This window comes from Caloenas nicobarica, chromosome 13, assembly GCF_036013445.1.
Source record: "Caloenas nicobarica isolate bCalNic1 chromosome 13, bCalNic1.hap1, whole genome shotgun sequence".
NCBI classification, from domain to species: Eukaryota; Metazoa; Chordata; class Aves; order Columbiformes; family Columbidae; genus Caloenas; species Caloenas nicobarica.
In genome coordinates, this window is record NC_088257.1 from 16,460,039 (window position 1) to 16,471,364 (window position 11,326).

The 11,326-nt window shown below is 39.1% G+C and overlaps 1 protein-coding gene across 1 annotated transcript in view; it reads right to left on the bottom strand.

Annotated features, from left to right (window-relative positions):
• The window catches only part of DOCK2 (dedicator of cytokinesis 2), a 180,263-nt gene extending 169,951 nt beyond the window's left edge, over window positions 1-10,312 (bottom strand). The window contains exons 1-2 of the mRNA XM_065644433.1: window positions 10,267-10,312; window positions 1,459-1,542 (exon numbers count right to left, since the gene is read on the bottom strand). Coding sequence (XP_065500505.1) covers window positions 1,459-1,542; window positions 10,267-10,309 — 127 coding nt within the window. The 5' untranslated portion in view covers window positions 10,310-10,312. The remainder of the gene's footprint in view (window positions 1-1,458; window positions 1,543-10,266) is intronic.
• Between the last annotated feature and the right edge of the window lie 1,014 nt (window positions 10,313-11,326).

The following is an 11,326-nucleotide window of genomic DNA, read 5'->3' on the forward strand; positions in this document are numbered from 1 at the left end:
GCTGGTTTTGCAATTAACAGAGCCACTGCATAGATGAGGAGGTTTCTGGTTTGCCAATAGATTTTTTTTCTTAGCCGAAATGTTTAGAATGGAGGTTTAAAGAAATACGCAGACCTTTCATTTTTTTTAGGAGAGAACACAAATCATTACTCATGACTTAAAGAAAAGTATCTGTTGACTAATTGTCTAATGAGTGACATCAGTACATCCACCGATGCTTAGAGATATTTAACTTCTCTTACAAAGAGAAGAGAAAAAAAAAATGCTTCTGTTGTCCAAAACATTGTAGGTGTAGTTTTGCAGATGCTCTCCTCCCAAAGAGTTGGTTCCATGCAAAACAACCTAGAGCTCTCTGAAGTGGAATGGGCTGGGCTCAAACAGCTACAGATTCTTTGCAGCCTTATGACCACAACATATAAAGTGTCTTTCAACACTGAGCTGTCGCTATAACTGCATGGTGCAGCAGTTGGCCTTTCTCTTTAACATAACTGCAGTTAATAAGATACAACTGACAGACACTGGGAGTAGGTAGAAGAAAATATTTTTACATTATATTTTGAAAAGCTTGAAGCACTTGCTATTTTTTTAAGCTCTTACTTGGTCAAGAACATCACCGCAGATAGAAAATAAATTACTATTACAGAGACATTTTTGAGATAGCTAACAGTTGAGTTAGTAATAATAATTGCACCCTTATTGCTTTATAGTAATAAAAACTTAAATAGCTCTGGCAGACTTGTGAGAATTCAGTCAGATTGTGAAGGTACGGATAAAACCAATATGGAGAAATACACCAGCGCTACAGTATCGACAACTAATTCAGCTTCACGAATGTATAAAATTTTATGTTAGCCTATTTTTTCATTGCGTGTATTTATTTTACACTTATGCCAGTCGGTCACATATCTCCACACACCAACTAGTTAAGTTTGGATCAGCCTATTGACTATCTATTATGCATGACTTGACATGGACTTCAGCCGGTTAGCATCTTCAGTATGTTGGATGGTTTTTCAGAAACATTTCTATCATGCTGACCTACAGACTAATTTAACATGCTGGATTTCCATCTTATGCTATAGGATGATGAAGGTGCTGAATATCTCCTAGCAACAAATATTTCATTTAGAGGCAAAAATGTACTCCATTAAAATGTCAATCAAATCTAATGTAACTTCCATAAGGTATATTACAAGCTGGCATGAACTTCGCATACTTGACATTCACCTTGATGACTTCCTCCTTTGGTGATAGCTTCCCCAAGAAACCACATGTCCTGTAACGCTTCTGATTTTGGCTCTCCAAAAATGAACAGGTTCTTCCTCAAAATACAACACCACCACCAATACAAATAAGAGTGTTAGACAACTACTCAAGTAACAGGGGGAAAACACTGTGAAGTAAAAGGATTAAGTCATTCACAGAAAGAAACCTATAGCCCGAAGGTAACTGACTTACCTTCACAGGACTCCAAGATATGGACCACGTCACCAATCTGTAGAGGTAGTTGTGGTATTCCTGTGCCTTTGAAATTGTAAATAGCTGAAAAATTAAAGGACAAAAAAACTGGTTTTCAATATGGCCATACACTGCAGTTAAACTGAAAAACATACATGGTTATTAAGATTCTGATACTAGGATAAAGAAACTAGAATAAATAAAACAAAACCATAATTCTATCAACAAACTTCATCTGTTACCAAAACCTAATATATTTTCTTGTGAATATGCAAAGGTGTTACAAATGGCTAGCGTCAAAACCAAAAAAATCCAGTATATGCATGAAAACAAGCTATTTATAACAATCGTTCTGATTTAATAGCACCTATTTAGATACGGGTCTCCAATATATACATGTTCATTGTACTGGCAAATTGTCAGCCTGCTGGTCTGACTAAGAATTTAAGTGCACCGTTTACAGAAATTTATGTGACACTGGTGAGAAGGGGTGGAGAGACGCATATGAACAATGAAATTACTGGATTCTTTCCTGGGCTTAGATGCTTCATCTTCACTTGAACTGTGTTTCATATGGGAAGAGTAGAAATGTCAGTCATTTTCTGTATTTAATCACTCCGAAAAGAACACAGGAGCAGCAGATTTTCAAAGGGTTCTAATCAGAAGCTTATCTATATGTGGTTAACAAACAGCCAAGTTTCAGCGAGAATTCGAGACAATAAGCTTCTCGACTAGTTCTTACACTCTAGGGCTACAGGATGTGGGCTGCTATGGTAAGCATTTGTTTCTGTATATTTTTTTTTCCACAGGCTTAGTTACAGACTTTTACAATAGCATTACAGAGTAGAAATGGTTATTGAAGCTAGCGCTGCACAGGGAAACTGATTCAAAACTGTAAGCCTGAAACCACGATTAAACTGTACAAGCAGGAACAGGACACTAGCTACTAACCACGACCTCTGCCGTGCAGGAAAGATTTCAGTCAGCAGGAGTTTCTTCCTTTTCTCATGACTGTGTCCCAGTCCATCCACACTTGCAGTATTTAGAACTAGGGGAAAACTGATCCAGAAAGCTGAGCCTGCCTTCAGCGTATTCCTGCGTTCCTTTTGCTCACCCCTCCAGGCTTCTAAGGCAAGATATTCATCTCTGCTAGGCCAAAACGTATGCTAATGACAAATTTTACTGAAACATTTTACTTCATTAGGTTTAAAGTCTCAAATTAAATTGCGTTTTGTGAATATGCCCACAGTACGAGTGTAGAGCTAAATAGAGTAATCCTCTTCACTTTTTCAAGTGTTCTCTAAATTACTTATCTTATTTCTTTTGCCATCATTATATTCATTATATTTCTGGAACAGAAATTAGAAGGAATTTCAGATTTAATTAAGAGGCTTATTGGACCATAAGTAAGTTCTTATTTTTATTGATGTGAAGAAGTTCTTCTTCCTGGGCAGATAGAGCAGGGCCTGAATCATTAAACACAAGCAGGGAAAGAAAAAAAAAAAAAACACAAACAAACCAACCAAATACACCACACACACATCCCCCCCACACAACAGTGAAGTGAGGCACTGCTGTTCAGATTCAGAGATTCAGCTACTTATTCAAGAGAATCTTGAAGACACTTCCATGGTGATCCTCAGAAAACTGCCTTAGCTCAACACAAAATTGAATTTTAGTAGTATATGTGTATGGTAGACGCGCAGTTATATTCTAACTGGCTTCCTTGTATTAGTCCTGGCACTGATTTCAACACCTGGAAGAAGGCAAACAACCCTTCTAAGTTATCATGAGGCATGTTTCAAGAGAGAGTTCCACAGGAGTGTTTGGGAGGGGGAGCCATATATCCGCATTGCATATTGGCTTCGCTCTCTTAAAAACTTCATTTCACAGCAATTGATATATTGAAAAGTGTAGTAACAAACGGGCAAAGGAAGTGACTGTATCAGCTAAGACTTTTCTAAATGAGCAAGTGGAAACTTAATGAGAGAGATGTTACTATATTATGTGGATCATTCGGTAGGATGAGTTTAACAAAGTACTTCACAAAGTTTTACGCTATCAACCTGTCCAGACATTTTTTGATTAGAAATTATCTCCCATATACCATCACAAAAAACTCTGTAAACAATCAACCTAATACCATCAGCTGCATCGAGATGTATCATCTACAGCACCAGACAGCTTAACTATCACATCTGCTGATTTTTCAATTAACTGTGAAAATTTGACTATTATATCCAATTACATCTTCCATCAGCTGTAAATGATATAATTTCCCTTACAAACTGGGACCCTCTTATATTGTATCACATCAGAACTCACCAGCCAAGAGAAGAGCTCCTTTTCCTTCAGCCCCGTTGAGATCTTCGGGGTTGTGCGTATGCAGGTTTGTGTGCGCAAACACATATTTCATCTATGAAAACCTGCATGGACTTAAAGGGTTTTTGGTAGGAGACTCACAAGCGTTTTTTGTGTGTGGTGGTGATATTTGGTTTTTTGTTTGGGTTTTGTTTGGTTGGTTTGTGAGGGTTTTTTCTGCTTATTATTGTTGTCTGTCTGTTTGTTTTAAACAAACTCGGCAGTAGAAAGAAAGGCCCCTTCAAAATCACTCCCAAGAACCACACTACTCCCTGGCATCCCCTATCCCAGCCATAAATACAAAAGGTGGCAGTATCCTCAAGGCACACAAGGTGGCCTGCTTGAGGACGCCAGCGTTCATTCTAAATTCCAACGGCAGTTCCCGACCTCAGGAACAACTGATGTCCCGGCAAGGTTGGTGGGAGAGCTGCGGACAGCACGGCCCTCCCCAGCAGGCAGCGGTAGGCTGAGGTGCTCCCATCAGTACTGAATCCGTACACAGGTGTGTCAGACCCTCCCAGAAAAGCACGGAGAATGCCCAGGAACTCTGGCCTTAAGACAGTGCTCCTAAACACAGACTTCACAGTTTGCCGAGAATACAGTTTGCAAATTTTCCCCTGGATCAACAAAAAATAAAAGCTACCTTTTTAGAGCTCACCATAAACTCAGTGGTAATTTTATAGCAGAACAAACATACACAACACATAGAAAACAAAAAAACCCAAAGCAGAACCCGCTTAGATTCCAGCTGTTTGTTATAGCTCCCGCAGGAGATGAGCTGAAAGCCAACACACCACAACAACAATATTGCTTAGAAAGCAAGTCTAAGAACTACCATGTCAAACTGCCAACACAAAAAAATTTCCAAACCGCACTGTGCTCAAGCACAAGTGGGCTTTGAATTGTACCTCAGGAGCAGTGACAACCCTCACGTGGAAATCTCATGTAGTCCTAACAGGATTTCTTGACTTCTGGGAAGAAACATGTAAAATTTGTGACCTAATATTCCAAGTTAAAGATCTCCCAGACCCTTAAATCTCACAGAGCAAGTGTTCTGTAATGAACATGACATTGTTTCAGTTCTAATGAATATTTCACAGGTTGGAGACGTGTACCACAGCTCAAGGTGGGTTAGAGGCTAATTTAGTTTATTGCAAATCATGCTCAAAGGGTCAGTTCTCAGACAATAATTAAATACACAGTTCATATACGCTTAACCTTGGGGCCAGATGGAGGTTTTAGCTGGCTTGAGCTGCTTATTTTCCTTCTTAAACAACAATAAAGCCAGTATAAGAACCAACTAGTTTTATGAACATATTGTTTCTGACTCATTACCTTTTCATAGAAAATAGTAGCATGGCCATTTTTCTTGTAAGTCTTTATGAAAAAAAGAGGGTTTAACTGTGCTTTTTTCTTTCCTTGAAAAAATAGTGGACAAAGAACTTCCCTTTCCCAGCTTTGTCCTCATCTTACTTCAGTTTGCCTCTTGTATTTCATGAAACTGCTGTTGTTTCCCAATCAGCTAGAACAGTCTGTTGGGTTCAGGGGCTGCAGTTCACAAAGTCGGCAACCTACCCTGAACAAAGCTCTGCCTCCTTTACAGCTCAACCCACACAGATTTCACAGATATAAAGTAATTTCCAGAGGTCTTCAGCAGATGAAATCATACAAGGCAGTCTTTGCGCTTAGGCTGAGCACAAACTTTTCTATCGTTTCAAAGAAGTCACCCACTTGTACCCCCAACTTATGCTTCTAATAGACAAACACCCATTTTCAGAGTGAGCAGTACAGAAGTCTGACGCTTGAATTTAACGTGCCGACATAATAATTTGCCAGCTCATAATTTTTTCACAAGCATCCTAGTCTCCTCAATGTCTGAGTAGATTTCAAGCACTTTTCCTCTTGCACATTACTAGGAAGCTGTCATCCAAACCATCCAAGCCTACCATGACTTTCCTGTCCTGCAGCACCCATAAAAGTAGCATACGTTTATGCTGGGCATGCTTCAAGACCAAGAACTAGCCTCATGTGTAAATCAGCAATAAGGTTTCCAAGTGCAAAGCTGAATATCCACTATCCTGAGTACCCTGTTGAACTCAGTGACGTATCAAAGCAGGCACATAGCCTGCATTCTGGCGCCACCAAGGATTGTGTGGTCTTCCTCATCTATTCAGCCTGCTACTACTCAGCCAAAGGTTGAGTCAAACACTTACAAGCTGAAACTGCTGATCAGTGGAAACTGACGGCGTCGGGCACGTTTCTAATAAGAGACTTAGAAATTCAACACGAGAATAATTCATCAGACACTTGAAAACCAAGATTTTTGAAAACATAGAAGAAAAAAATATCCCTAAATCATTAAAAAGTTTCCAGTCTATATTATTCCAAAAAGCTTGTAAACTTTTAGACTTTGTCTCAGTAGACTCATTTTGCCCATATTTCTTGATTTTCCTGAGACACTAGAGACATTCCTACAACAGACCTTACATTCAAGTAGTAATTTGTGACTACAGTTGTCAGTACCCCATATTCCAGTGCTCATTACTCCATGAACTTCCTGTAGTTAAAATTTAGCAACTACCCTATTTTCCCCTGCAGTTTTTAGGAGCATAAATTTATTTAGTTTCTAAAACCTTCTTCGAATTCCCTTCCAAACTAAATCCTCAGTATGGCTATTTTCCCAACTGATTTTTTTAGGGGGGGAAGGGCAGGGGCAAGCACAGGCCAGGCCACCTGGGGGTGGTGGGACATGTGTGTGTGTGCTTGGGGTTTTCTCCCACTATTCTTAACAACATCTATAAGGAAACAACAAAATACATTTAGTTTCCAAGATATAGGAAAATAAAACGGACTGTGAGCCAACAGCTTGTCTAAGAAAAGGAACTCCAGCATATAAGCTATAGATTGTTGAATTTGTAGTTATCTATTAACTTAAAGCAATTCTGCATAAGCAGAAATGGAATGCTCCTTACTGAGGATGACCTACGAGAAAAATTTACACGTACGAGTACTTATATAACTCGTATTCTGTTACTGTTGAAAAGTCCACTTGATTATTCTCATTTTCTCTACCCTGCTTTGCAACAGACTAAACCACAGACATTGCTACGATTGTGATTTTTTACAAATATAAGAAGTCTTAGAATACAATGTTTAACAGAAAAATCTTCTTTAGCCCAGGAAACAGACTTACTTGGGGTGAGCAGAGAAACAACAAATGGTGGTGCTGTTACCACCCATGATGACACAGCTTGCACAGATTCTTTTTTACACCCAAATCACGTATGTGCTTGTTGCCTAGAACAGCAGGGGAGCAAGCACAGCAGAAAGCAAATACTACCAAATCTGAAGTGTCGGTTCTCCCATCACCTACTCTAGATCTTAAATGATGATACTCTGTTTTGGATTTCCCATTGGAAAACACAATCATACTTGCCCTTCTTCAAGGAGCAGTTCAGTCTGCAGAGGGCACATCTAAACCACATGGTAGAGCGGTGCAATGGTTGGTTACGGCTATGGCAACTACAGTAGAGGGAATGTATATTCAAAGCACATGTGACAGTGTTAAGGAGCTACTGTTATTTTCTAGCTTTGAAATGGTTTGTATCATGGATTTCTTAAGATCTGATAATCTGCCAGCTACAAATTTTACAAACTAAGTGTATTTACCCTAAGCCTCAGAGCCATAAAACTTAAGGAATAATTTTTATAAACAGTAGGCCTAATCTCATTTAGCCCGTTATTGGTCCTGCACAGGCAAGGTTGTACAGTCTTTGTTCTTGAGCAAGTAACGGACCACGCTTACTTTTTTTTTTAATGCATACAAATGAAAAGATACCATCTTTGAGAATTATCAGCGTGTAAAGCAGAAGTCCATCTGCTGCTTCACAAACTGGATATATCACTTCCTTTACTTAAAGGAAATTTATCAAAGCTTTGATAAATTTCTTCTCTGCTTTTAAACACTAGCAAAGTTCTTTAAACATACAGATAATCAATTGCACCATTTCCTATTTGGTGCGCTTGAAAATCTCTTCTCATTATTCATGCTCTCTGCAGATTTCTTGTAGTCAAACAGTGGCCATTTGCTTCTTTAAGCTAATCTCAACAACAGGTCAAGTGTCAACTGGTTTTTTGTTACTGTTCAGCATGAAATGGATTTTAAAAACTTTAAAAAAAAAAAAAAGGTTTATTTTGCCCTTGTCTTCACTCTTCTTGACACAAAACTACCACTGATGTCCCAGATGCTTATATGACAGCAAGTTAGTCTTTCAGTTAGTTCTAACCCCTGGTTCACAAGTTACAGGTCACTTTGTTGGCACCTGATACTGACATGAGTCATCCAAGCGTGTCATTAGCAGATGAGCAGTTTTAACGGGCTTCTATGCTAATAGACCTTTTTAAAGAACTCCAGTCTCTGTAAACCCAAATAACCAGACCAAAGGAGACAGTTTTCTTATCAGGAAGACTAGCAAGACAAGGACAAGCAAAATATCTGGCATACCACATTTCAGAAAGCACTACCTGTGCCTAGCTGGGGTTACACTGATATCCCCCTATGAGCCACACGTGTTCCGTACTCCAAAGCGAGAGGCCAGAGCTGTTAGAGCTGACAGTGTTTGAAGAGCAAGAGCACTGGTCCACTGCCAGATCAAATAAAACCTAGTCCTATCTGAGTTTTCAGGAACTCCTGAGTTTTTCTTGTCTCTACAGCAGTTTAAACTTAAGAGTATTAAAATATTGCCATTAAATGTTATTTTCTATTATTTGCCTTCTTTTTATGCACTAAAAATATTCATAAGTGATTCAGTTAACAACTTTGTATTTTGAAATAAATATTCTTAGATCAGAGGTAGGAAAAACTACTGCTATACAAAATAGCATATTCCGAATATCATATTTTTAAGTCCAATAGTGCAGCGAATTGTTCAGTTAAAACGCTTTGCAGCCTTCATGAAAACAAATTTCACTGGATTGTCATTAGCTTACAAAGTGTGACTACTAGATCATACTAACTTTTTATATGCTCAGTGATCATACTGGCTATGAAGTTACAAACAGGCCCGACTTCCCTGAAAACAAAGCAGGGCAGGCTGACTGGGGAACCGGTGACAGATCACAGCCGGGGGCCTTTCTAGGGGACAGGCATTGGTCAGACCCAGTAGGTTGGTCCACTGCAAGGGTACGCGCAAAAAAAAAAAAATCACTGGCCCATATCACACTTCGCATCAGGTCAGGTTATTTGGCCCTGGTAATGTTAAAAATTATAGTGCAAGAAGAGCAAACCTTTCTTGTCATTACATGAAACTGACCCTGACCCAGAGTGTTCCCTGTAAAAAGCTGCTACAAGGGAAGCTTGTTTTATATTATTGCTGTGAATAACTGATGAGTGTTTTCTTCCATATTCACAATAACATCCGCCACGAGTACAGGGATACCAGAGACCACATCCAACAAATCCAGTTCTCCCAAATCAATAGCTTTCAGAAAAACAAGTGCAAAAATTAAGTGCTCACTACTATTTGTAAAACTGAAACAGAAAATATTTACAGCCTTTATTTTGTAATATAAACTGCCACCAGAACAGGCTACTTGCATTTCACAATTCTGCTGCCACTGCATATGGAAGTTGAACAAGACGACATTCTTTTCCTCTTATTAATTCCTTGATGATTCATTTTATTTCATGAAGCCAGCTGGGTGGGGTTTTTTGTTTTTAATGCATACCACAAAATAGTGGCCTTCTTAAAATAAAAAGTGTCTTTTAGAATAGTTTGGGAATTCCAGATTAATAACTATGCACTAGTAGGTAAAAGAAAATATAAAATGTACAAGATAAACTGCCTTCTGTACTAAGAACCTGCAGTTAACTTCAGCAGGAGACTTATTTCACATACTTCAGCATCAACTCCTAATTTTAAGGCTTTTTAAAAAAAACAGCAATTCAGCCCTTCATGCAAATTAACATCCTTCATTTTAAGATAAACTGATGTTGGACAATTGACTTTCCTTCCAAACATTATTACTTACCCACTCAGATGCAGATTTTTCTGTAACACTGACCATCTCTCAGAAGCAACTGTAGGATTCCCCTTCCCCTACATTTGTTGCCCATAACTTCTAGCTGCTACTTATTATACAACATACTACTGACTTACTCAAGCTGTTTCTAAAACACTGGGATGGGAAAAGCTGCATTAGTGTGAGAGTTCAAGATTTGAGAGGGGTGTGGTGGGCTGGAAGGGCTCCATCTCCTGAGCTGACCCTCATGTGCTTCTTGTCATTCTGCTTGAAAAATTAAAACTCTGTATGAAATTAATCATTTCAATTAAGCCACCATAGTAAAGCAAAGGGTGTTAACTCATCGCACTAGAGAAAACACCTACCCACATCCTGTTCAGAAGCTACGAAGGCAAAACTCTAATGGCAGTTTACCAAGTTACATACCCACACCACTCTTCTTCTCTGTCTTGTGCCATCTCGCCATCATACGTGAATCCGTGAGGCTCTGAAGAACGCTCACCACCAAGGAAACCAAGATTTGTAAGACACGGACCTCAAGATGGGTGACAACCAGGCTCTGGACCCGCGATCTCTTTCCCAGCTGCTGTCGCTGAGGACCAGCAGGCTGAGGCAGCTGCGAGGGTTCTGTGAGATTTGCTGCTCTTCTGAGCTTCCTTCCTCTTTTCTCAAGATATTGTACCCCAGTCTCATGGGGGAGGGGAATCCCGAACTGGGTGTTTCTTTTGCGTGATACTTGCCGTAACACATAAGGAGACAAAAAGGGGCAAAACTACCCCAGTCCTCTCCTACACCACCCCTACATTTCAGATCTAAGCTGGAAGGCTACTGTATGCAAACAGAAATAACCTCTATACACTGGTTAGTTGGGTTCTGAAACATCAACGGGCCTCATTTCTTAAATGTCACCAAAATCCGCTTTTAGAGATTTGACTCCACAAGACACTCCAGCTTAATATCTACTTTCTTCTAACCTGTCCTGGAATGAGGGTTTGTTTTTCATAGCAGACTACCCCCCATGAGAAAAATGAAATTAAGACAAAGCCACAAGTTTTCAAACTGCACCTATTCCTTTTTAATTCTGACATTCTAGCTTTGGAGGAAAAAGTAGTAGAGCTTCTCTTTATTCTATAAACAAAGCAGCACTGTCTTAAAGACTTACTATCAAGACAAAACTTTTAAAAGTAATTTATTGTATATTTACAGCCTTTACTTTCACACAGGCTACTAGGTGAGCTAACTTATATAATGACATTTTGGTTGTGCAAAGATCATGCCAAGTTGCTTGTAATTTGGATGAAGCACAACATACAGAATTGAAGGCAAGTACATTCCAAACTTACAGTTTGGAACTTAAAACAAAACAAAACCATCACCACCAAAAAGCCAAAAAACCCCAAAACGAAACCAAGAAAATGCTTTAGAAGATTTACTGTTTCTTTATCTCCTGTTCAGTACAAAAGTTATATGACAACCCTGACCTCTG